Source organism: Pseudophryne corroboree, chromosome 4 (assembly GCF_028390025.1).
Source record: "Pseudophryne corroboree isolate aPseCor3 chromosome 4, aPseCor3.hap2, whole genome shotgun sequence".
NCBI classification, from domain to species: domain Eukaryota; kingdom Metazoa; phylum Chordata; class Amphibia; order Anura; family Myobatrachidae; genus Pseudophryne; species Pseudophryne corroboree.
In genome coordinates, this window is record NC_086447.1 from 748,406,758 (window position 1) to 748,434,342 (window position 27,585).

Sequence of the window (27,585 nt, forward strand, 5' to 3'; positions counted from 1 at the left end):
ATGCGTTTGTAAAATATTGGGCGAAACACAGGAAACTCCTAGTTAAAAACTCATTTCTTATCAATACAACACCCAACATACATGCCCCACATAATTAAACCTATTTTTCTGCTTTTTAGAGAAAATTACATAAAAAAATGACTCCAATAATTTAGCGTGGATTTCTAATTAAATAGCAAAAAGTGGCAGTGGGTTTTCCCACATTAAAAAGTCGCACTTTTAACTTTGCGTTTAGTCTGCCCTGAGTCTTCTGTAATAGACTAAATAATATTTTTTTTAAAAAGTTCACCTTCCCTTTTAAATGGTTTTACATGTCATGACTTCACTAACAAACATCCAGTCCTCATCATCTGCTACTGTTTAGTGTTATCTGATGTGCCAATACTATTACAGAATTTATTCATCCATAAAATTAGATGACATGAAGAAGCCACTTGTGAAACGGTTTGTACACCCTTACCACTCCCATATCAGTAACGAAGGTCAGTGGAGCCAGGAGATGCTAAGTAAGTGAACTTATTAATTTGGTCATTAAGAAACACAAAACACCTCTATATAAAAGAAGGACTTCAGGACTTTGGCATTCAGCTTTGTCGCACCCAAACGACCGGGTTTAGTTGACTTAAACCCATCTAAACTCCTGCTTTGGGAGTCCAAACCCAAAATGCTGAGTTTACACACATTTTTTCTCGCACCTCAGGAGGCTGGGGGAAAAAATGTGTCCTCCATGGCTGCTGGGCGCCCAAATTGCAAAACAATTGAATTGGTGCTGTCAGGCACCATCTAGTAGCAGCCGTAAATAAAACAATTGAATCGGACCCAAAATGTGGGACTGTAAAAAGGCTTACATGGAGGGATAATCTAAAATAAAGGTTTTGAATGTTGGCATAAAACAGGTCGACATGAGAATGTCAACATGATCATTGTGTCGACAGTAATAAAAAGTTGACAATGTGGCTTAAAGGTAACCCTAACTCTAACCCTAATGTTAGCATTCTGTCCATGTCAACATTTTCTAGTTGACATTTTAACCATGTCAATATCATATATGTCAACACTGTGGGCGGTATTCAATTCTTTTCACCCCATTCCATATGCGTTCTGTTTCTGCTAACAGGCATGGTATAATTATTTCAATTATTATGCAATGGAATACATACATATTAATGTACTTTGAAAATACACAGAGATGGTAAGTGACAGCAGTGGTATTAAGGGTGCATTGTACTTCAGGAAGATATATGCGGTGTACTCCTTAACTAAAGATGTCACATTATCCATTTCCAGGTCAGCTCCAAGGAGACCCGCCAAGTCACATAAAAGGGGACAACTTCTTCAAGTTCATATGCAGTGACTGTTCTGAAGATGGCAAGGAGGAGTTTGAACGTTTAAGGCTGACTTGGCAGCAGGTAAGTGAACATGCTTTGTCTAATGAGAATCCATAGCGTGCTGTGTTGCTGGACTTTGGTTAGGACAATTCTAGATTGTCACCTAGAGACTAGTACCTCATACATAATAAGGTAAGAATATTAGGCAGTGCCTTTAGCTGGGTACACACTACGCGCTGTGCTCAGTGAGCGACATCGCCCAATGTGTCCCCTTGCCGGGCCGCCGGATGGCGGGCATACACAACGGTCCGTGCATGCAGCTCATGGAAGATAGTCCAAATTGAGCTGCATGCACAGCCGAGGGAGGGTGACGATGAGTGATGCGCGGTGCCATGCATCGTTCATCGTCCGCAGCATACACACTGGGCGATATAGTAAACAACGTCGCTCAGGAAGCTCAAATTGAGCGACGTCGTTTACTTTATCGGCAAGTGTGTATGCACCTTTAGTGGTGTCACAGGTTCCTAGAAAAGTGATGGGCTATATGGCTCATCTGTTAAAAATGTTTCCTTTAAAAGACAAAAGGAATTAGGGACTGAATACATGTAGGTGTGTCTTTTACTTAACATGAATTGGTTAGTCCCAAAGCAATGTGTCTGTTTGTATGTTTAACCTTTTCCCATTCAAGCTGTTTTGCATAGTGTTTCATGCTATATTGTGTATTAATAGCCAACATAACACGAGAATCATCATCAGATCATTTACTGAGTCATGCTTAAGAGTTACCTTTTCAATTTTCAGATTAATATTCCATTTACTTTTTTCTTTTTGTCTTGTAAGTGGCATTAAAGGTCTGAAAATACAAAAATTTAATTTTTCTAGATCAAAACTATGAAGGTAAAATATATTGTTGGCTGTTAGCTAGACAGTCCACTACAGGTCTGTTTAAAAAGTAAGGTTTTACCCGGGGCCGATTCTAGTCCTTGTGGCGCCGGGCGAAAATAGGGGCGTGGCTTCACAAAGGGTATGCCCCCAGTAGAGTTGTGCCCCCTAGTTTGTGCCGCTTACAACAAAAAAAGAAAAAAATTAATACCATACCCGCTTCTGATTCCCGACCGCTGCTGACCTCCGCTTCCGGCTGCCGGCGCCGCTCCTCTGTTCTATGGGAGAGACATCATGACGTCTCTCCCATAGCACAGCATAGACACTAGAGGTCAATTATGACTCCTAGCATCTATGTGCCGGTCCCACAATGCCGTGCGCGATGACGTCATCGCGCACAGCAGTGACAGCACAGCACCGGGGGGCACCACCAGTAGCGGATCTTGCTGCAGCAGTGCCCTCCGGAAGGCGGTGCCCCGGGCAAAAATCCTGTGTGCCCGTAGCAAGATCCGCTACTGGTTTTACCTCCCCCACTCAATTACAGACAGCTGTGGCCCCTCCCACTTTGTTAGAACAGTGCCTTAATGGGGGCCGGTGTAGGTCAATAGCTGTGGCTAGTTAGTGGGGTTTTTTGCATTAGTGAAGCATTTCCCTTATGACATGGTAAGCTATTGAGGAGGATTTGACTTATTTACTTACATGTTTATATTAAGTTATTTCATGTTTGTTGGGCCTGATTCAGAGATGTACGTTAATTGCACAGCCACACCAAAGTAAAAATATGCTAAAGTCGCAGGAGTCTTCTTAAGTAAAGAGACTCCCTCTGTCGGCTTCTGTGATCTGCTGCTGTGTCCGAAGATGCAGCATCAGATCAAGTATGTGAATATCGGACATCTGAGTCACTCTGAGATTACTTGGGTTCTCCTGGCCAATTACTCTGTGTGGGCCAGAGAAGTGGAGTCCAGGAATGGACCCACTGGCTTCCGCACGCCCATTTTCTGGAATACTCCCCATCACTGGGCCCAAATGCATGCAGCATGGCACTAATACTTTGGCTTTTGGGGCACTGCGACTGACGTTGCAGGACCAGATCTACGCAATCACAGATTATTGGATTATTGGTGCAATAAACTACATAAGGAATAATGAGATCTGTGAAAGGAAAAGATACCAGCGCTAGCTGAAAGATAAATCTGAAGATGGACGGTTTCTATGAAAGTAACAATTTATTAAGACATGTGAACAAATAATATATTACCAGTGGTCTCACTTTTCTATATTGCCAATCACTGGACTAATACCCCCTTCAGTGTATTTCCATAGGTCACTTATAGCAGCAAAAGTTACCAAATTGTGGTATAGCATTCCCCAGTAATCTCTTAGCAGGCAGTTGATGTAAAGGTGACGCTGAAGGGGTAATCCACATGGTAGCTAGGTCGCTGCAGATATCGATTTGAAGGAGAGTTTTGCAGGCCAAAGTATATTCAGATGATGGGTGGTAGGAGTCCAAAGTGGCAAGTTACAGGCTCAATGCGTTTCACTGGTCAATAAGAATCCAGCTTCATCAGGTGCATGCATTGAAATGTTCAGAAAGCCCCCTATAAACACCTGATTTATAGAGGGAATGATGCATTGCATCTGTTTCTCAATTAAAAATGAATATAACAAACCGTCCATAATGTGATTTGTGTCTGGTATATATCTGCTATGCATAACATGTGGCTTTCATTATTTACTGCAGACTTCTGCCACGGTTCTGCAACTTTCTGGCTATGCTCTCTTCTGGTATAGGAATAAAACTTTAAATAAAAGAGTCAGAAGTTTCACCCTAAATGTGCACTTGTCTGTTGACTATGCACTGTTGTTCTATGCTAAGTGTTACTCCAACTGGGAGAAGGTGCAGGGTTGGGAGTTTACTGGTTATTTAAAATGACTGTTGGTTGTTCTATTCATTTTTATCAAATATTAGCAGAAAAATGATTAATAGTGGCTGAGGCATGAAGGACATGTTTGTCATATTACAGGTGGTCATGCTGGCAATGTACAACCTGTCACTGGAAGGATCTGGTCGTCAGGGCTACTTCCGATGGAAAGAAGACATCTGCTCATTTATAGAGAAGCACTGGACCTTCTTACTGGGGAATAGGTGAGAGTATAGAAAATAGATTGCTAATTTGTGGAACACACCACGATTTTCCTCCAGTGGTCAGCCAACCAAATAGCTTCACCTAGTAAATAGCTGCGGTATTCTTCTACTAGAGTGAAGAACATAAACCACTGGAACATGGTAACCGTAGAAACTTTTCAAATACACCTTTCTTAAGGTGTTGCTGCCATCTTCTATTCTTCTGTGCATAGCTTCAGTCAGGGACTTGGTCTGTTTCTTATCTTTTGCTGATCAGCCATGCCAGCGTGAGTCACTGGCTGCCCGTTACTGGTCTACAGAGCAGATGGAGGGTGGCGGGCAGCAAAACCCTTAGAATCTGACTCAAAGTCTGCACAACTAGGGGAGTATGGGGCAGAGGAAGCATTTTAGTTATTGGGGGCATTTCAGTACAATATCTCATGTGGTATGCTGGTAATTTAAGGCTTTGAGAGTGGGTGAAACACTACCTTTTTACATTTGATGCTTGGATGTGTATTGGACTAAACCGCCGATTGCCATTTATATAATTTAACGGGTAGTCTTCAGTATGCCGAATGTCGGGATCCCGGCGCACAGTACACCGGCGCCGGGTTCCCGACACCCTGCATACCGACAGCTATTCTTCCTCGTGGGGGTCCACGACCCCCCTGGAGGGAGAATAAATAGCGTGGCGTGCGAAACATGAAGCCCGCAAGGGGCTCCTTTGTGCTCGCCACACTGTCGGTATGCCGTCGGTCGGGCTCCCGGCGCCGGTATGCTGGTCGCCGGGAGCCCGGCCGCCGGCATACCATACTACACCCCATTTAACTGATTACTGCATTCTACTGCTACAGGGCAAGAAGAAGCATGTACTATTGTAGGTGTTTCCTGTGCTTCCTGAGTAACAAGGTTACATTCACTATAAACAAGTATGATCTCTTTAAGTGGCTGCTGCACTAGCTTATGCTACCCATTCAGAGGACACAGCTGTCTGCTCCTGGGGTAAAACACATTGTTTTGTCCTTGGGGTCTTGTGGCATTTAAATCAACATCAACCATACAAAAGAATTGGATAGTTAATATTAGGAACAATCACTTAAAATAGAGTAGGCAGAATGCTGTTCCAGAACGGACAGTCTTTAGCCCAAAATTAGTTTTGGAAGATTAAAGAGCAGGTAAGACAAGAACCTCCAAGTGGCCCACTATCACTCCCTCTCACCCCATCCCACACACATACATCCTGGCTTCAATTCTTGGAATGAGCATATGTAATCCAGGATCTCCATATACAATGATAAATTATCATAATAGCCAGCTTTTCACTGTTAGTAAACAATTCTATCTTCCGTGTTGCATCATCAAAGACCATTGTGCTGGGTTTACACCATGCATGCATTGGCTTGCACCAGCATGATACATAAATTACTAGTTTATCAGTTTGTTTCCTACTTAAGAAGCTAGGCAAATGCAGAGCTATTAAGGGTGAGTGGCCATTCTAATTGTCAGTTTTATCCCTTCATTCTCCCTACCATAAATGTCTCCACTTTTAATGCATTAATGAGTCTCCACTTTTAATAAATAATGACCCCTTTTAATGAGTCATTAATAATCGGGGAGTTCCTGTTGAGACTATCCTTTTATTTTGGGGACGCCATTAGACATCGAACCCTTTGTCTCCCGGTGCTTTATAGAAGAAAATAATCTGTATTGTATAAATTGTAAAATTATTATATAAAATGCTGCAGTAGGTGAGGACCAGTTTCCGTTATAGAAGTGATTTATTATTTATTGGCTTGATGGCCTATAACCAGAGTGGGGAGAGCTGTAACTTATTACATTTCCATCCTCCTGGTCATGTCATTTACCCATGTTGGATCCCTCTGTCACCAAATGTTCCATAAGGAAAGAGAACAAGAATCCCTTCCCATCACCTTCCCTTTATGCTGACATGCCTGTGATGTGCATGGTGATAGTTTTTGTTCCTCATCCTCCAGCAGCAGAAGGTTATTGATGTCCATCCCTGTAATAATTACTCATCCTGTGCTCATGTTTCCTCAGGAAGAAGACTTCTACCTGGTGGAGCACCGTTGCAGGATGTCTCTCTGTGGGGAGTCCCATGTTCTTCAGGTCTGGAGCTCAGGAGTTTGGAGAACCAGGCTGGTGGAAACTTGTTCACAACAAGCCACCTGCCATGAAACCTGATGGAGACAAGTATTCCTCCCCTTCACAAAAGATAAAAGGTACGATCCTGCAGTGTTCATTTTAGTGTTTTTTCTGTTTTCTTTTAGGACAGGGTGCTGGTCTCTGAGGAGGGCACATTTTAATTTTTAAGGGCAACATTTTTCTGGCAGGGTCCACAGGATAACATTGGGATACGATGAAGCGACAGCGGAGTTGCACCAATCGGTCAAAGCTTTCCGGCCTCCCAGCATGCAACGGGCCCGTCCATATATCCCCGCCTCCTGGCTCAGGCAAATCGTTTTTTCTCATACGTCCTAGAGGATGCTAGGGATGCTTCAAGAACCATGGGGTATAGACGGGATCCGCAGGAGACATGGGCACTTCAAGACTTTAAAAGGGGTGTGAACTGGCTCCTCCCTCCATGCCCCTCCTCCAGACTCCAGTTAGATTCTGTGCCCAGGGAGACTGGATGCACACTGAGAGGCTCTCCAGAGTTTTTCAGAAAAAGACTTACGGTAGGTTTATTATTTTCAGGGAGACCTGCTGGCAAAAGGCTCCCTGCATCATGGGACTGAGGGGAGACCAGGAGAGCGTCTGAGTCCCCACTGCTGACATCAACCCTAGGGATCGCGGCCTCATACTATTCCTGGAGCCTATGATCCCTAAGGCCTAGCGCTGGTGCACCCGAGGTGGCAGCCGCGTCAGCAACTGTTTGGTAGTCTCCTCCCAAAACAGTACGGCCGTGTCTTTATTCCCCTTCTAAGCTGAACCGTTGCCTTACCTTCTCCCTGTGCTCCGGCCACAGCCTGGTAACATCTGCTGGACCTGCTAGTATATCCGACAAAGACGCCTGCCGAAACAGCACTGTACTCGTGGGTAAGTGTTGTCATGACCCGGTGGAGAGTTGTTGGGGCGACTCTTTCTAAGACACTGTTTAGAATGATTGCTCAGAAAAAATAGTAAGACTATAAAAAAAAAATAAGAAAGCTTAGGGCTGCTGAAACCAGCAGCCCTCTGACCATGGTCCGGCTCCTGCCGTACCAAACAAAAAATAGGATTTTAATACCCACCGGCAAAACCTTTTCTCTTAGTCCGGAGAGGATGCTGGGGATGCTTCAAGAACCATGGGGTACAGACGGGATCCGTAGGAGACATGGGCACTTCAAGACTTTAAAAGGGGTGTGAACTGGCTCCTCCCTCCATGCCCCTCCTCCAGACTCCAGTTAGATTCTGTGCCCAGGGAGACTGGATGCACACTGAGAGGCTCTCCAGAGTTTTTCAGAAAAAGACTTACGGTAGGTTTATTATTTTCAGGGAGACCTGCTGGCAAAAGGCTCCCTGCATCATGGGACTGAGGGGAGAGAAGCAGACCTATTTCTGTGAGTTTCAAGGCTCTGCTTCTTAGGCTACTGGACACCATTAGCTCCAGAGGGTCTGATCATTAGGTACGCCTAGATGCTCGTTCCTTGAGCCGCGCCGTCACCCCCCTTACAGAGCCAGAAGTCAGAAGCCAGGTGAGTAGAAGACCAGAAGACTTCAGTGACGGCAGAAGACGGCTTTTGAAGTACCGCGCTGCACGCCATGCTCCCACATACAAAACGACACTGCAGGGCGCAGGGGGGGCGCCCTGGGCAGCATAAAACCTCATTTGCTACTGGCACAAGTGTATACAGTGCCTGGGCACTAAATACAGGCCCCTGCCAGGATAAATATATAAAATTAAGCGGGACTGAAGAGCCCCATTAAGGGGGCGTGGCTTAGCCCTCACAGCTCTGACCAGCGCCATTTTCTCTTCACAGAAGCTGCAGAGACGCTGAGCCTGGCCTCCCACACTACTGTACAAGTAACAGGGTGCAAAACGGGGGGGGGGGCGGCGGACAAGAGATTTGGTGCTATTTTATTAACTATGAAAGTGCTAACAGGTCTGGGCTGCATTTTACACGCTTCAGTACCGGGATAGGCGCTGGGTTGTGAGCTGGCAGAACTCCCTCTGCGTTTCTCTAACAGGCTTTGCTGTGGGTCTGTCCCCTATAGCCCCAGTGTGGTTGTGGGTGTCGGTACGCGTGTGTCGACATGTCTGAGGCTGAGTGCTCTTCCCAGGAGGAGGCTCGAGTGGGGACAGAAAAGACTGTGGGAGTGACTGTGTCGGCACCGCCGACGGCTGATTGGGTAAAATATGTTGAGTGTTTTGAATGCGAATGTGGCTCGATTGACTAAGAGATTAGATAAATCTGAGTCTAGGAACCAGACATGGAGAAGATCCTTGGAGGATGCATTGTCGCAAACTCAGACCCCTTCAGGGTCACAGAAACGTGCATTTACCCAGATAGCAGATACAGATACCGACACGGACTCTGATTCCAGTGTCGACTATAGTGATGCCAGATTAAATTCTAAACTGGCTAAGAGCATTCGGTACATGATTGTGGCGATAAAAGACTTACTACATATCACGGAGGACCCTGCTGTTTCTGATACAAGGGTCTGTATGTTTAAAGGAAAGAAACCTGAGATAACGTTTCCTCCCTCTCATGAACTGAACGCTCTCTTTGAAAAGGCTTGGGAAAATCCTGACAAGAAGGTGCAGGTTCCTAAAAGAATTCCGGTGGCATATCCGTTCCCCTCTGGGAACAGGGAAAAGTGGGAGTCAACCCCCACAGTGGACAAAGCTCTCTCGCGTCTGTCCAAAAAGGTGGCGCTTCCATCTCCTGACACGGCAGCCCTAAAGGATCCTGTGGATCGTAAGCAGGAAAATACACTAAAATCCATTTATGTCATTACAGGTTCGCTACTCAGGCCTGCCGTTGCTTCGGCATGGGTGAGTTGCACTGTTGAAAAGTGGGCAGATAACTTGTCATCTGAAACAGATACCCTGGACAGGGATAGCGTGCTTTTGACTCTGGGTCATATCAGGGACGCTGCACCATATTTAAAAGAATCTGCGAGGGATTTTGGCCTTTTGGGATCAAGGGCCAATGCCATGGCAGTCTCGGCTAGGAGGGCATTGTGGATTCTAAATGGAATGCTGATGCGGACTCTAAGAAGACTATGGAGTCTCTGCCGTTTAACGGTAGTGTCTTGTTTGGTGACTGCCTCATTGACCTGCTATCTACGGCTACCGCGGGTAAGCCATAATTTTTACCTTATGTTCCTGCACAACAAAAGAAAACGCCCACTATCAGATGCAGTCCTTTCGGCCCAATAAATACAAAAAAGGACGAGGGTCCTCTTTCCTTGCTACGAGAGGAAGAAGGGGAAAAAGGTCACAGGCTGTGGAAAGTTCCCAAGAACAGAAGTCCTCTCCGACTTCTACCAAATCCACCGCATGACGCTGGGGCTCCTCTGAGGGAGTCCACACCGGTGGGGGCACGTCTCAAACTCTTCAGTCAGGCCTGGGCTCATTTGGCCCTGGATCCTTGGATATTAGAAATAGTAACCCAAGGGTACAAATTAGACTTTCAATCGGCCTTGCCAGCTTCTCTTCCAGAAAGGGAGGTAGTATGTGCTGCAATACTAAAGCTGTGTCAAAATCAAGTCATTGTCACGGTACCCCCGTCACAACAGGGGGAAGGCTTTTATTCGAGCCTGTTCGTGGTCCCGAAGCCGGATGGCGTAGACCGATTCTGAACCTAAAATCCCTCAATTTCTATCTAAAAAAATTCAAATTCAAGATGGAATCTCTCCGAGCAGTGATCTCCAGTCTGGAGGAGGGGGATTTTATTGTGTCAGTCGACATAAAGGATGCCTACTTACACGTCCCCATATAGCCTCCACATCAGGCTTACCTGAGGTTTGCTGTTCAGGATTGTCATTACCAATTTCAGATGTTGCCGTTTGGTCTGTCCACGGCTCTGAGAATTTTCACCAAGGTTATGATTCTCCTGCGCAAGCAGGGTGTCACAATTATCCCGTACTTGGACGATCTCCTCATAAAGGCGAGATCCATGGAGCAATTGCTGAAAAACGTTGCACTCTCACTGACGATTCTGCAACAACATGGTTGGCTCCTAAACTTGCCAAAATCACAGCTGGTTCTGACACACTGCTGTCGTTCCTGGGTATGATTCTGGATACAGAATTACACAGAGTTTTTCTTCCAGAGGAAAAAGCTCTGGAAATACAGAACATGGTGAAACAGATTCTGAAACCGGCAAGTGTGTCGATTCTTCAATGCACTCGGTTGCTGGGGAAGATGGTGGCGGCCTACGAGACCATCCAGTTTGGCAGGTTCCATGCCAGAATGTTTCAGTGGGACCTGTTGGACAAGTGGTCCGGATCTCACCTGGACATGCACCGGAAAATAATCCTATCTTCCAGGACCAGAATCTCCCTTCTGTGGTGGCTGCACGGTTCTCACCTCCTGGAGGGACGCAGGTTCGGGATTCAGGATTGGATCCAAGTGACCACAGATGCAAGTCTCCGAGGCTGGGGAGCAGTCACACAGGGGAGAAATTTTCAGGAAAAATGGTCAAGCAAGGAAGCTTGTCTGCACATAAACATTCTGGAATTTAGGGCCATTTACAACGGCATTCTGCAAGCGCAACATCTTCTTCGCGGTCTGCACGTCTTGATTCAGTCAGACAACATGACAGCAGTGGTGTACATAAACTGCAAGGGCGGAACAAAGAGCAGAGCGGTGATGGCGGAGGCCACGAAAGTTCTTCGCTGGGCGGAGAGATATGCAAGCTCTCTGTCAGCAGTCTTCGTTCCAGGAGTGGACAACTGGGAAGCAGACTTCCTCAGCAGACACGATCTCCATCCAGGAGAGTGGGGTCTTCATCAAGAGGTCTTTGCAGAAGTCGTTGGGGAATTCCTCAAATAGACATGATGGCGTCTCGCCTCAACAAGAAGCTTCAGAGATATTGTTTTCAAGGTAGAGGGACCCTCAAGCAATAGCGGTGGACGCCCTAGTGACACCGTGGGTGTTTCCGTCGGTCTATGTGTTCCCTCCACTTCCACTCATTCCAAAGGTAATAAAGATTATAAGAAGAACAAGGGTTCAGGCGATACTCATTGTTCCAGACTGGCCAAAGAGGGCCTGGTATCCAGATCTTCAGGAGTTACTCATAGAAGTTCCCTGGCTTCTTCCTCTACGGGAGGACCTGTTACAACAAGGACCGTGCGTGTTTCAAGACTTACCGCGGCTGCGTTTGATGGCATGGCGGTTGAACGCCAAATCCTAGCCCGAAAGGGTATTCCCAGTGAAGTCGTTCCCACACTTCTTCAGGATAGAAAGGAAGTAACGGCAAAGCATTACCACCGTATTTGGAGGAAATATGTATCTTGGTGTGAATCCAAGAAGGCTCCTACGGAGGATTTTCAACTGGGGCGTTTGCTCCATTTTTTGCAAGCAGGTGTGGATGCAGGCCTAAATTTGGGCTCCATTAAAGTACAAATTTCGGCCTTATCAATCTTTTTTCAGAAAGAATTGGCCTCCCTTCCAGAAGTTCAGACCTTTGTGAAAGGCGTGCTGCACAAAGGTTGAGTTAAAATTCCTTACTTGGACAGTAGTCATGTTGTTGGCCTTGGCATCCGCAAGGCGGGTATCTGAATTGGCGGCTTTGTCTCACAAAAGCCCCTAGTTAATCTTCCATGCTGATAGAGCGGAGTTGAGAACTCGTCAGCAATTTCTGCCAGAAGTGGTTTCATCATTTCACTTGAACCAGCCTATTGTGGTGCCAGTGGCTACTGATGCCTTGGCGGAATCGAAGTCTCTCGATGTGGTCAGAGCTTTGAAAATCTATGTCGCCAGAACGGCTCAGATTAGGAAAACAGAGGCTCTGTTTGTCCTGTGGGCTCCCAACAAGATTGGGGCTCCTGCTTCTAAGCAGACTATTGCGCGCTGGATCTGTAATACGATTCAGCAGGCTCATTCTACGGCAGGATTGCCGTTACCGAAATCGGTGAAGGCCCATTCTACCAGAAAGGTGGGCTCATCCTGGGCGGCTGCCGAGGGGTCTCGGCATTACAGCTTTGCCGAGCTGCTACTTGGTCGGGATCATACACCTTTGCGAAGTTTTACAAGTTTGATACCCTGGCTGAGGAGGACCTCTTGTTTGGTCAATCGGTGCTGCAAAGTCATCCGCACTCTCCCGCCCGTTCTAGAGCTTTGGTATAAACCCCATGGTTCTTGAAGTATCCCCAGCATCCTCTAGGACGTATGAGAAAATAGGATTTTAATACCTACCGGTAAATCCTTTTCTCTTAGTCTGTAGAGGATGCTGGGTGCTCGTCCCAGTGCGGGCTGTATCTGCAGTTTGGTTATGGTTACACTCATGTGAGTTAAGTTCAGTCAGTTTGTGACTGATGTTGATCATGCCGTTGCATGCGTTGTTGTTGAATGCCATGTTGTACGGCGTGTTTGAGGTGTGAGCTGGTATGTATCTCACCTTAGTTTTAAAATAATTAAATAAATCATTTTCCTCGAAATGTCCATCTCCCTGGGAACAGTTCCTATAACTGGGGTCTGGAGGAGGGGCTTGGAGGGAGGAGCCAGTTCACACCCCTTTTAAAGTCTTGAAGTGCCCATGTCTCCTACGGATCCCGTCTGTACCCCATGGTTCTTGAAGCATCCCCAGCATCCTCTCCGGACTAAGAGAAAAGGTTTTGCCGGTGGGTATTAAAATCCTATTTTTTGTTTGGTACGGCAGGAGCCGGACCATGGTCAGAGGGCTGCTGGTTTCAGCAGCCCTAAGCTTTCTTATTTTTTTTTTATAGTCTTACTATTTTTTCTGAGCAATCATTCTAAACAGTGTCTTAGAAAGAGTCGCCCCAACAACTCTCCACCGTGTCATGACAACACTTACCCACGAGTACAGTGCTGTTTCGGCAGGCGTCTTTGTCGGATATACTAGCAGGTCCAGCAGATGTTACCAGGCTGTGGCCGGAGCACAGGGAGAAGGTAAGGCAACGGTTCAGCTTAGAAGGGGAATAAAGACACGGCCGTACTGTTTTGGGAGGAGACTACCAAACAGTTGCTGACGCGGCTGCCACCTCGGGTGCACCAGCGCTAGGCCTTAGGGATCATAGGCTCCAGGAATAGTATGAGGCCGCGATCCCTAGGGTTGATGTCAGCAGTGGGGACTCAGACGCTCTCCTGGTCGCCCCTCTCCCCGGTTCATGACCAGTTTCCTCCGAGTCTCCCGCCATGAACTGTTTCTCGCTTCCGTCTCAGATGCTGTATACGAACGGGACCCAGTCGCCGCATAGGTGGCTGTGTGACTGCTGCGTCTGTGTTCACTGAGCGTCTGTGTTCACTATAGATTTATGGAGTGGCAGTGTACACTAGTAGTGTCTGGATCCACTCAGCGTTCGCTAACGTATTGATCGGTCCTGGAAGCGAGGTGAGTCTCCCTGTATCCCACTCTACTGAGTACGGGTAATACAGCACTAAGTCTCTATCTACCTTTTTGAGTATGAATAGTTAGATAAATTGCATAAGAGTCTGTATACATTTTCTGTTGTTTCTTTTGCAATGAATACGGTAGATCTGTTTAAACATGATCAGTAATATGTTTTCCTACATACTTCAAATGTAGTTGATGATGTGCTTATTATACTATTGATATTGCTTATTATACTAATGTATTCCATGTGATTGCTGACTTTACTATATTCTGTCAGTTTTGTTTTATTCCGATCCTCAATGCTGGTGCATGGGTAGGGTCGGATTGTATGTCACTTTAAAAAACTTAAAGTGATTACAGTCACAAATTGTGTAGTACACTGTGGAAGTGTTGATTATTTATCATGTCTAAGAGCGGCAAGGTGAGAAAGATACACTCATAGCAACACCAACACTCATATCATGTTTGTCTTGCAAAGCTGTGTTATCCTCTCAGGATCTGGTTCAGGATGGTTTGTGTGCAAATTGTTTTAGCTTTCACCAGGGGTTCTTGAAAAATACAAGGCAGTTTCAGGTGCAGGTTGATCCACCTTGGGCTTTGTTTGCATTGACTTTATCCAGTATAGCTGAATGGATAATTCCTCCAACTCTACCTCTCCCCATCCGACTCTACACCTCTCTACAAAACTTCAAACGGGCTCTCAAGACCCACTTCTTCACCAAACCCAGCCAACTCTCCTCCTAACCCTCTTGTCTATGCTCACTGTCTACCCCTTCTTTGTCACTCCAGTCTGTTAGCCCCTCACCTTTTAGATTGTAAGCTCGCAAGAGCAGGGACTTCTTTACTCATGTGCCTTTCCTTTTCTTACTTACACTATCTTATACTCCATACTCCCTTTGATGGCACCTAACCCCGGGTTTTCTATACCTGTCCTATATTGTTCTGTACCGTAAGTGCTGTTTTCTTGTTTGCTCATTTGATTATGTACTGTGTAATGGGCGCTGTGGATCCCTTGTGGCACCATATAAATAAAGGATAATAATAATAACTTCTGTATCAGGGATAGGTTACATGATTAACCCTTACATGCAGCTTCCCGCTTGTGGTGTATCACTTCCAGCAGCAGCCTCTCAAAAGAAACAGGCTGATAAGCTGGTGGTAAGTAAATCTTCATCCTCACAGGCTACACATTGTTCAGATGAGGATTCATCGGAGGATGAAAGCTCAATTCTACTTCGGCATACGAAGAGGAGGAGGAAGGTCTCAGCTCAATGGATATATCTGAGTTAATTAAAGCAATGAAAGCAATTCTATCCTTAGAGGATTCAGCAGAGCCTGTGTTAAAAACCAAGGCACCTGTGTTTAAACGTCCCAAAACAGTTAAGACTGAGTTTCCAGGGTCAGATCAGCTGACGGAGATCATGGAAGAGGCTTGGACTACGCCTAATAAGAAGTTTAGAATTCCTAAGAAATGGAATTCCAATTATCCTCTTCCAGTTGGGGATTGTTTAAAAAGGGCTGTGGCTCCTAAAGTAGATAAGCATGTGATTCGATTAAAGTGAAAATCTACATTGCCTTTGCCTTCAACATCATTAAATGATGTCACGGATGGTAGAATGGATGGGTTTCTAAAACCATTTTTTCCCTGTCTTGGGCAGTCATAAGGCCGGCCATGGCTTCAGCTTGGATGGCAAAGGCAGTGGCTGCATGGGCTGATGCATTGGAGGGGGATTTTTCAATAGCATCTAGAGAGCAAAAATCCCATATAGCACATATAAAACAGGCTGCAATGTTCTTGGAAGAAGCAGCATTGTATATGGGTACTATTGCCTCCAGGGCATCAGCTTCAACAATAGCTGCTCGCAGAGCAGTTTGGCTACGTACGTGGAAAGCTGATTCAGAATCTAAGAAGGTTTTGGAATCTTTGCCCCTTTCTGGAGATATTCTTTTTGGTAAAGAATTGACAGATATTTTGGAGTCAGAAGCAGACTCCAAGGTCAAGTTTCCTTCCACATACAACTTCAAACCTAAAGTTCCGGCCTTTCGGCCCTTCCGGACTCAAGGAAAAACTAAAGGTAAAAGTGATAGCAGGAAGTCCCAATACAACAAGTCTGGTAAGACTAAAAAGTATTGGGCTACCAGAGGACCGTTTGGTAAAACAGACAATAAGCCATCAGCCTGATGGTGTGGGCCTCCACCTGGGGTTCCCAGGGTGGGGGGCCGACTTCTTCAGTTTTCACAGATCTGGCAGCAGTCTACAACAGATGGGTGCAGGAAGCGGTATCTCTAGGTTACGCTTTTGCCTTTAAGAAGTACCCTCCTCTAAGGTTTTTTTGTACCAGCCCGTCTCGGGTAGAAACGAAGGCCAGGGCTTTGCAAGAGGCAGTTCAAACATTGCTTCGGTCAGGAGTAGTCATTCCAGTTCCTCCTGCACAACGAGGACAGGGTTTTTACTCCAACCTGTTTTTAGTTCAGAAGCCAAATGGGTTATTTCGGCCCATTCAATCTCAAAGTGCTGAACAAATACATTTGGGTACCTCGGTTTCACATGGAGACTTTACGTTCCATCACTTTGGCCATGGAGCCAGGGGATTATATGGTATCCCTGGATATACAGGATGCTTACCTACATGTTTCTATAGCACTGTCCCGTCAGTGCTATCTCAGGTTCGCTATCCTCCAACAGCATTTTCAGTTCCAGGCCCTACCTTTTAGGTTAGCCACAGCCCCCAGAGTATTTACCAAGATTATGGTGGTAATGGCAGTTTATCTCCGACAGCAGGGGATAAGAATTTTTCCATACCTCGACGATCTTTTAATCCTGGCACAGTCGCAGGAATTGCTCCTATGTCATCTGCAACAGACAATAACGTGTCTGCAGAAGCACGGGTGGCTCATAAATTGGGCGAAATTGTCTCTGGTTCCGTCACAGCGGATGACTCACTTGGGGGCTGTACTGGATTCAAGTCTTCAGAGAATAATTTTACCTCTGAACAAGATATCCAAGTTTCAGTCAAGGATTCAGGACTTGCTACACAGTCAAAAGGTATCCATTCACGCAGCAATGCATGTGATGGGTTTGATGGTGTCAACATTCGACATGGTGGAGTATGCACAATTCCACTCGAGGCCTCTGCAGCGTCTGATTCTTGCCAAATGGAATGGGTTGCATCAGACGATAAAAACACAGACTGTGGTTCTTACGTTAAAAGTAAGAAGGTCATTGGCCTGGTGGCTACAGACATCCCATCTGGACAAGGGGAGACCCTTTTGGATATCGGACTGGGAAATTCTGACAACAGGTGCAGTCTCCAGGGCTGGGGAGCAGTGTCGGGAAGGTTGTGTTTCCAAGGGCAATGGATCAAGGAAGAAGGTTGTCGGCCACTAAATATATTGGAGCTTCGGGCCATATACTGTACATGGCACTGATTCAGGCAAAGGACATTCTTCGGGGAAACCGGTCCAGATCCGCTCGGACAATGCGACTGCAGTAGCGTACCTCAACCATCAGGGAGGAACTCACAGCCGAAAAGCAATGAAGGAGGTAAGTCACATACTAAAGTGGGCAGAATTTCATCTTCGCAGTGTTCGTTCCGGGAGTTCTAAACTGGGAAGCGGACTTTCTCAGTCGACATGCCATTCGGGCAAGCGGATGGGCTCTACACCCAGAGGTCTTCTAGGCTCTAGTAGACAAGTGGGGGTTGCCAGAGATAGATCTCATGGCATCCCATCTGAACAACAAAGTGCTCGCATATGGGTCAAGAACAAAGGATCCCAGAGTGATCTTTGTGGATGCCCTGTCAGTGAGATGGGACTTTTATCTGGCTTATGTGTTTCCTCCAATCACCCTATTACCACGGGTGGTGAGAAAGGTAAAGCAAGGGAAAGGTGCCGTGATACTAATAGCTCCGGCCTGGCCCAGAAGGCATTGGTACACAGATCTGCAGAGAATGTTGATGGATGCTCCACTTCTGCTCCCTCAACGTCCAGATCTACTGATGTAGGGTCCTTGTTATCACAGACATCTGGATCGACTGTCTTTGACGGCGTAGCTCTTGAAATCTCTATCCTGAAGTCAAGAGGATTCTCACAACAGGTAATTCAAACTATGCTCAGAGCAAGGAAACCTTCCTCAGTTCGCATTTATCACCGAATATGGCAAACCTATATTCGTTGGTGCAGTGAATGGAAAATGGGCCCTAAGTCTTTCAGAGTTTCCAGGGTCTTAGCATTCCTTCAGGCAGGAATGGATAAAGGTTTGAAGGTGGCTTCCTTGAGAGTGCAAGTGTCGGCATTGACTGTATGGGTCCAAAAGAAAATTGCCAACTTACAGGACGTGCATACTTTTTTCCAGGGAATGCTGCGTATTCAACCTCCTTTTGTTCCTCCTATAGTGCCTTGGGACTCAAGTATAGTCCTCAAAGCCCTTCAAGTTGCCCCATTTAAACCACTTAATAAAGTGGATCTTAAATGATTGACAGCTAAAGTTTTCTTTCTACCTGGCTTATGGTGTCAGCTAGAAGAGTATCAGATTTAGGGGCTTTATCATGTCGTTCCCCATTTCTGTTTTTTTTTATCCAGATAAAGAAGTTCTAAGAACTAGATCTCGGTATCTTCCTAAGGTGCTGTCTAAATTCCACCTTAATGAAGAAATTGTAGTCCCGGCTTTCCAGGTACCGGGCCTTTCTGCGGGAGATGCATCGCTGGACGTGGTCTGTGCATTAAGGATCTATGTGGATCGTACCAGTGCCATCAGAAATACAGATTCTCTCTTCATTCTGTATAGATTTCATAAGAGAGGATGGCCTGCTGATAAGCAGACACTGGCAAGATGGCTTCGGATGACAATTTCAGAAGCATATTCTCAAGCTGATCTCCCTGTTCCTGCTAATGTCTCTGCTCACTCTACTCGTAAGGTAGGTCCATCATGGGCGAAGGATTCTCCTGTCCAATCAGGAGCGTCCCCACCACTAAGCTGCTATGGGAAATCCCATTGTTATCCTGTGGATAACCTGTGGACCCTGCCGGAGAAATATACGTTATGGTATGAATTTACCGTTGATAACGGTATTTCTCCTAAGTCCACATGATCCACAGGGATCCCACCCTGACGCACCTGATTTGAGGATCCTTTTACTCACTAACCTCTTCCTTCTTGTACGGAAGGGTGTGCATGTGTGTTCTTATTGCCTGATTAGGGCTATCTATGATGCTCCTGCCTTGAGCTTTGGAATACAACTGATGTGCCTGAGCCAGGAGGCGGGGATATAATGACGTTCCCATTGCATGCTGGTAGGCCGGAAAGTTTTGACCGATTGGTGCACATCCGCAGTCACTTCATCATATCCCATTGTTATCGTGGAGAAATACCGTTATCAAAGATGAGTTCTTACCATAACGTATATTTTGGACTGAATGTATATTGCCCACAATTCACATAATGCCACACTGTAATGGGCACAATGCACATTATGCCACCCACAATTCATACCAGGTCATACTATAGTGCGCACAATCATAATTTTCCATATAAAATGATTTTGAGATGATCCCTTGTACTACACCTTATTAAGTAGGATTAGTAATCATAAGCATATTTATAGCTGCCCAGCACCCCCTCATATACAACTTGCCCAGCACCCGTCATATAGCCTGGCCAGCACCCCCTCATATAGCTGCCCAGCACCCCCCCCCCCATATAGCCTACTCGGCACCCCCCCATATAGCCTACCCTGCACCCCCTCATATAGCCTACCCTGCACCCCCTCATATAGCCTACCCTGCACCCCCTCATATAGCCTACCCTGCACCCCCTCATATAGCCTGCCCTGCACCCCCTCATATAGCCTGCCCTGCACCCCCTCATATAGCCTGCCCTGCACCCCCTCATATAGCCTGCCCTGCACCCCCTCATATAGCCTGCACAGCACCCCCTCAGATAGCCTGCCCAGCACCCCCTCAGATAGCCTGCCCAGCACCCCCTCAGCCTGCCCAGCACCCCCTCAGATAGCCTGCCCAGCACCCCCTCAGCCTGCCCAGCACCCCCTCAGATAGCTGCCCAGCACCCCCTCAGATAGCTGCCCAGCACCCCCTCAGATAGCTGCCCAGCACCCCCTCAGATAGCTGCCCAGCACCTCCTCAGATAGCTGCTCAGCACCCCCTCAGATAGCTGCTCAGCACCCCCTCATAAGCCTATCTTGCACCCCCTCATAAGCCTATCTTGCACCCCCTCATACAGCCTATCTTGCACCCCCTCATACAGCCTATCTTGCACCCCCTCATACAGCCTATCTTGCACCCCCTCATTTAGCCTACCCTGCACCCGCTCATATAGCCTACCCTGTACCCGCTCATATAGCCTACCCTGGACCCGCTTATCTAGCCTCCCAGCACCCGCTCATCTAGCCTACCCTGCACCCGCTCATCTAGCCTACCCTGCACCCGCTCATCTAGCCTACCCTGCACCCGCTCATCTAGCCTACCCTGCACCCGCTCATCTAGCCTACCCTGCACCCGCTCATCTAGCCTACCCTGCACCCGCTCATCTAGCCTACCCTGCACCCGCTCATCTAGCCTACCCTGCACCCGCTCATCTAGCCTACCCGGCACCCCCTCATATAGCCTACCCGGCACCCCCTCATATAGCTGCCCAGCACCCTCCCCCCCCCCCCCCCCCCCCATATAGCTGCCCAGCACCCCTTCATATAGGCTCCCAGCAGCCCTATTCTAACCACCCAGCAACCCTAATCCCAACACTGCTTCTGTATTACATTTTCACCCACCAACTCACAACCCCTGCCCCTCTCACCTGGGTCCTGGGCAGATGTGCCACTGTGTAGAGCCCTCGCCCCATGGCTGCTGGGAGAATACAGGTGCCAGAGCTGCTGCTGGAGAGGGCAGAGGAGGAAAGAGCACCGGCACCCTCTTAGCTCTGAGTTTTCCTCTTTTCCTCTGCCATGGATTAGCTGCAGTTAGCTCTGTCTCCTCTCCTGTGCCAGCAGTGGGATAACGGAGATCATCAGGAGTCATCTGTACCCCAGGTGTGTCAGGGGGAATGAGGAGCCAGCTATCCTTGCTTGGGGGCATAGGCAGAGAAGAGGTCTCCAGCATACACAGCTCCCCTGTCACGTGCTGCTATTACTTCCAGTAGCGGATGTGCAGCACAGGTGAACATGGAGGGCAAATAGGTGCTGGAAGGTCGGGGTTGTGGAGACACTTACGGGATGGCAGGAGAGAGCGAATCGCAAATGTTCAGCGTCTTCTGTCCAGACCAGTGCCGAATATTGCAAAAGAAGGAGGACACTGCCAGCCATCATTCAGCTGGGAGGAAACTTTCCCTCTACACTAGAATGATTAGTTGGGAAAATCAAACAGGTTCATTTGGACCAACCATTTTATGCAGTTTTTCAGTGTGTGGGAGAAAATGACTGATTATCATTTGTTACCACACATTGCTAGATTATCGGGGGTAATTCTGAGTTGATCGCAGCAGCAAGTTTGTTAGCAATTGGGCAAAACCATGTGCACTGCAGGGGGGCAGATATAACATTTTGCAGAGAGAGTTAGATTTGGGTGGGTTATTTTGTTTCTTTGCAGGGTTAATACTGGCTGCTTTATTTTTACACTGCAATTTAGATTTCAGTTTGAATACACCCCACCCAAATCTAACTCTCTCTGCACATGTTATATCTGTCCCCCCCTGCAGTGCACATGGTTTTGCCCAATTGCTAACAAATTTGCTTCTGCGATCAACTCAGAATTAGGCCCATCATTCCAACCAGCCAACTAGTTGGCTTGTTGGAACAATATCGTTGTGGTGTATGGCTAGCATTAGACACAGGTAAAGTATTATTCTGGTGTTTTTATATCACCTATTCTGCAGTCAGCTGTCTGGTAAATGTTTTCAAAACCTAATGGTGTAAGTTTCTCACCAGACACAGGGCCTAATTCAGACCTGATCGCAGCAGCAAATTTGTTAGCTAATTGCCAAAACCATGCTCATCGATAATAGACTTAGTAGCAGTACGCAATGTCAAAAAGCGCGACAAAAGCAAATAAGGTGTTAGCATGCATAAAACGGAGAATGGAGACAAGGGATGAGAGCGTAATCCTGACACTGTATAAATCATTGGTACGGACACCCCTGGAATATTGTGTACAGTTCTGGGCACCTCACTATAAAAAAGATATCTTGGAACTTGAAAGGGTTCAGAGGCGAGCCACCAAACTGGTTAATGGGTTAAAGGCACTGAATGAGGAAAGACTTAAAAGGTTAGATTTATTTATAAATACATAAAGGGACAATAGAAGGATTTAACAGACGTTCTGTTTATCGAAAGAAACGCTACACAGGACACGAGGACACCCCCTGAGGTTAGAAGAAAAGAAATTTCATACACAACCGAGAAAAGGGTTCTTCACAGTAAAAGCAGTAAGGATTTGGAATTCTCTGCCAGAGAAGGTAGTAATGGTGGACTCAATCAATAAGTTTAAAAATGGATTAGATAAATTCCTAATTGAAAGAAATATCCAAGGATACAGCATTTAAATGATATAACATTTTGTAATACAGGTTGAACTCGATGGACATTTGTCTTTTTTCAACCTCAACAACTGTGTAACTATGTAACCATGTGCACTGCAGGTGGGGCAGATATAACATTTGCAGAGAGAGTTAGATTTGGGTGGGTTATATTGTTTCTGTGCAGGGTAAATACTGGCTGCTTTATTTTTACAATGCAATTTAGATTTCAGTTTGAACACACCACACCCAAATCTAAAGGGGGGTACACACGGAGCGATGTTCACTTAATTTCTAAGCAATCTGACTAGATTTCTAAGCAATCTGACTAGCCGTTCTCGCCGGCTCTAGATTGGGCATGCCCAATCTAGTGACATCGCTCATTTCACCGCTGGGCGAAATGAGCGGTCCCCCTATCTACCCTCCTCGCTCAGCACACATCGCGCTGTGCTGAGCAGTGGGAGAGATGTGTGCTGAGCGGTCTGTGATTGCTCAGCACACATCTCTTGAGAGAAATCTGCCCCCCCCCCCCCCCCCCCCGCAGTGCACGTGGTTTTGCCCATTAGCTAACAAATTTGCGGCTTCGATCAGGTCTGAAATAGGCCCAGAGTACGTGGTGACAGAATAGTACCCGTACAGCTCTGAAAGTGGACTATTCAGAGAGAGTAATTTCTTCCACCAAATGGGCTAGGCAGATACTATAACATAACCCTGTCCCAGAGTCGAATGATAGGGTGGGGAGACTTACACCTCTTTCACACTGCATAGCCGGGTCGCACCCGGGATTTTGTACACTGGTCCTTACCAGGTGCGACCCAGCTGAGGCCCCATTCACATTGGCGGCCTGACCCGGCTTATTGCCGGGCTGGTCACTGCCAACGTGTCCTGAGATCATCTACAGACTCTGGTGTGAACGGATCCCAGGTTGCATTGACTGGGCTTAACTGTTCACACTGCACCGCATGTTGAGTTGAACCCGCTTGCAACTCTGCTCGCTACCCAGGTTGAATGCCGGGTGGCTCAACAGGGTGCTTTCACATTGCACAATGGCCCTCATTCCGAATTGATCGCTCGCTGTTTTTAGCAGCCGTGCAAACGCATAGTCGCCACCGACGGGGAGTGTATTTTCGCTTTGCAAGAGTGCGAATGCCTGTGCAGCCGAGCTCTGCAAAAACATTTTGTGCAGTTTCAGAGAAGGTCTGAACTTACTCAGCCCTTGCGATCACTTCAGTCTTTTTGGTGCCGGAAGTGATGTCACACACCCGCCCTCCAAATGCCCCGACACGCCTGCGTTTTCCCTACCACTCCCAGAAAACGGTCAGTTGACTCCCATAAATGCCCTCTTTCTGTCAATCTTCTTGCGATCGGCTGTGCGAATGGATTCTTCGTTAAATCCATAGCTCAGCTACGATCCGCATTGTACCCGCGGTGCATACGCATACGCATGCGCAATAGAGACCCGAATGCAGCGCAGCGAAATTCAGCAGCGTTCGATCAACTCTGAATGACCCCCAATATCTCAGCGCGCTGCGCATTCATGTGGAAGAACCGGGGATATTTTGGCAGTATGAAAGAGGATATAAGTATAGGCACAGGGCAAATGCACAATGGGGGTCATTCCGACCTGATCGCTCGCTGCAGTTTATCGCAGCGATTGGGTCAGAACTGCGCATGCGCCGGCGCCGCAGTGAGGCATAGGCGTTCGCTGGGCAGGAGGGGGCTGGACAGCGGCATTAAGCCGCCGTTTAGGGGGGGCGGGCCGCGGCGGCTTGTGACGTCACACGCAGCCGCTGCGACCCGGGGCAGCAAAAAGGTTCACCCGGCCAGCCGCAGGAGCTGCCCTGGCCGAGAGTAACTCCTGAGATGCAAGTGCGGGGCGGACTAGCCCTGTGCTGGGCGTCCCCCCACATGTCTGAGTGCCTGATCGTAGCTGTGCTGAATTTAGCACAGCTGCGATCAACTCGGAATGACCCCAGTGTTCACTGGGAAGTAAAGTCACATGCATGATCACAATGCCTAGATTCCACAGTTTGTCATTTGCTGTGTTTCGTCTCGCCTTTGTATGACCCATGGAGTCTGTGTGACTTCCCAACTTGTGTGTGGTTGTCGGGCTGCCAGTGACACCTCATTCAGGTGTGGTTGGAGTAACGGCGTATGCTGGAAAGTACCGCATGGCTCTATGACGCTGGTCGCGGACCGCCATCAGACTGTCCGTGATTGACAGTCTGGTGCCATTTGAGGGCATCCGGCTGATGGTACTGGAGGAGATCTGATACTGCATCCTTGTCTTGCATAACCCCCCGAACACTTTGTAGGAGTCCAGATCCAAATATGTACTTGGTCATCCATCCCCTAACCCCTCCACCAACAATGAATCCTCTCTGCTCACGGCTTTGCAAAGGGCATAGTTCAGTGTTGTTTATCATGCGGAGGTACTAAGGAAGAGACCCCCATTTGTTGGGGTTGAGGTTTCTGTCTATCCTCTCCTTTGTTTCCTTTGCCCCCCTCCCCCTCAAACAGGTAAAAAAGGGTTAGTGCGCTGCAAAAATAGGGGCGTGGCTTCATAGGGAAGGCGCGTGGACACAATTATGCCCCCAGTAGATTTGCCCCCTGTAGCCGTGCCCTCAGTAGTTGTGCCCCTGTAGTTTTGCCCCGTGTTGCTGTGCCCTCAGTAATTGTGCCCCTGTAGTTTTGCCCCCTGTTGCTGTGCCCTCAGTAATTGTGCCCCTGTTGCTGTGCCCTCAGTAGTTGTGCCTCTGTAGTTTTTCCCCCTGTTGCTGTGCCCTCAGTAGTTGTGCCTCTGTAGTTTTGCCCCCTGTTGCTGTGCCCTCAGTAATTGTGCCCCTGTTGCTGTGCCCTCAGTAGTTGTGCCCCTGTAGTTTTGCCCCCTGTACCTGTGCCCTCAGTAGTTGTGCCCCTGTAGTTTTGCCCCCTGTAGCTGTGCCCTCAGTAGTTGTGCCCCCTGTTGCTGTGCCCTCAGTAGTTGTGCCCCTGTAGTTTTGTCCCCTGTTTCTGTGCCCTCAGTAATTGTGCCCCTGTAGTTTTGCCCCCTAATGCTGTGCCCTCAGTTATTGTGCCCTTGTAGTTTGGTCCCGTTGCTGTGCCCTCAGTAATTGTGCCCCTGTAGTTTTGCCCCCTGTTGCTTTGCCCTCAGTAGTTTTGCCCTTCTGCTGTGCCCTCAGTAGTTGTGCCCCCAGTAGCGGTGCCTAAAAAAATAATTAAAAAAAATACTCACCAGCCCCGCTCCTGCTTCCCGACCGCTGCTGCTGTCATGACGTCTCTCCCGTAACGCTGCACACTGCACAGACACTAGAGGTCAGTTATGACCTCAAACGTCTGTGGCCGCTCCCACAATGCCGTTCGGTGAGCGATGACGTCAGGCGCACCGCACGGCACCGGCAGTAGCGGGCGGCTCTTGCCACGGCAGCGGCGATGGCCTCGTGACAGTGGCGCCCTGGGCAAAAAGCCTGCTTGCCCGTGGCAAGAGCTGGTACTGTAGTCTTCCGGAGCAGGGAAGAAATATACAAAGGTAGCTGAAAAGTGATCATTGGCCCTCATTCCGAGTCGATCGTTCGCAAGGCGATTTTAGCAGAGTTGCTCACGCTAAGCCGCCGCCTACTGGGAGTGTATCTTAGCATCTTAAAATTGCGAACGATGTATTCGCAATATTGCGATTACAAACTACTTAGCAGTTTCAGAGTAGCTCCACACTTACTCGGCATCTGCGATCAGTTCAGTGCTTGTCGTTCCTGGTTTGACGTCACAAACACACCCAGCGTTCGCCCAGACACTCCCCCGTTTCCCCGGCCACTCCTGCGTTTTTTCCGGAAACGGTAGCGTTTTTTCCCGCACGCCCATAAAACGGCCTGTTTCCGCCCAGTAACACCCATTTCCTGTCAATCACACTACGATCGCCGGAGCGATGAAAAAGCAGTGAGTAAAAATACTTTCTCCATTGTAAAATTACTTGGCGCAGTCGCAGTGCGAATATTGCGCATGCGTACTAAGCGGAATTTCACTGCGATGCGATGAAAAATACCGAGCGAACGACTCGGAATGAGGGCCATTGTTGCTATGGAAGTGTACTTTTGAAATACAGATTTCCTCCTCCAAAAGATAATGTGGAAACAGTTCTGTGTATGTAAATGTATGGTTTATACAGGGTGAGGCAAAAAAACTCCCAGATTTTTAAGGTGAACAAAAAAGCCATGTTAAATGCTATTCAAAACTTTAAGTACATCATTTAAAAATGCACGGAATACAGTTTATTTTCATTGGTTTTGATGTCGTCCAGATGGTGGCCTGCATTCATGATACACATTTGTTTTTAAATCAAGTATTATTTATTGTTTTTCAATAAAAACAAGACAAAAACATAACCAATACAAACACAGAAGGTGTGTGCATTTCATGCAGTAAAGTCAACAAACCAGAAATAACAACATAAGATTTCATACTGGGATAGATAACAGAACTATCACATTATGAGGTAGATTACATCAATCAAGGAGTACTAATTTCATGTTAGAATATTGAAAGTCTGTGATACACATTTGTAGTCGATTTCTGAAATGTCGCATCACTCGGCCAGTCATTTTCAGCGTTATTACTGCAATTTCCTGTCGAAGCTCACATTCATTTGTCTGGCTGTGTTAACCAGCAGAATTTTCGTTACTGGGTGGAAAACAATCCTCATCCTCTTCATGAAAGTCCTCTACACAACAAGGCCGTGCGGTCTTCAGGTTGCCAGCGGCCGGGCACCCGGCGACCACCATACCGGCGCCGGAATTCCGACTGCCAGCATACCGACATCTTTTCTCCCTCTTGGGGTTCCACGACTGATCTGGAGGGAGAATGCCCGCAGGGTGGCGAACGCAGCGAGCGGCTCATTTGCACTCGCCCAGCTGTCGGTATGCCGACGGTCGGGATTCCGGCGCCGGTATGCTGGTCGCCGGGACCCCGACCGCCTGCAAACCATACTACACCCAACGAGGCCATATGAGAGCTGAAATCTACAAATATTGACCAAGATTCATTAATGACCTGGAGGCTGTTGTACGCCAAGAAATGACGATATATTAAAAACCAATTGAAAATGAACTGTATTCCGTGCACGTTGAGATTATGTGCTAAAATGTTGAATAGCATTTACCATGCTTTTTTGTTAACCTTTAAATCACTTTTTTTTTTGCCTCAAAAAAT

At 47.3% G+C, this 27,585-nt stretch overlaps 1 protein-coding gene across 1 annotated transcript in view; it reads left to right on the forward strand.

Annotated features, from left to right (window-relative positions):
• KAT14 (lysine acetyltransferase 14) overlaps positions 1–27,585 on the forward strand; it is a 99,834-nt gene that overhangs the window by 14,734 nt on the left and 57,515 nt on the right. The window contains exons 2-4 of the mRNA XM_063918146.1: positions 1,288–1,409; positions 4,235–4,356; positions 6,394–6,575. Coding sequence (XP_063774216.1) covers positions 1,288–1,409; positions 4,235–4,356; positions 6,394–6,575 — 426 coding nt within the window. The remainder of the gene's footprint in view (positions 1–1,287; positions 1,410–4,234; positions 4,357–6,393; positions 6,576–27,585) is intronic.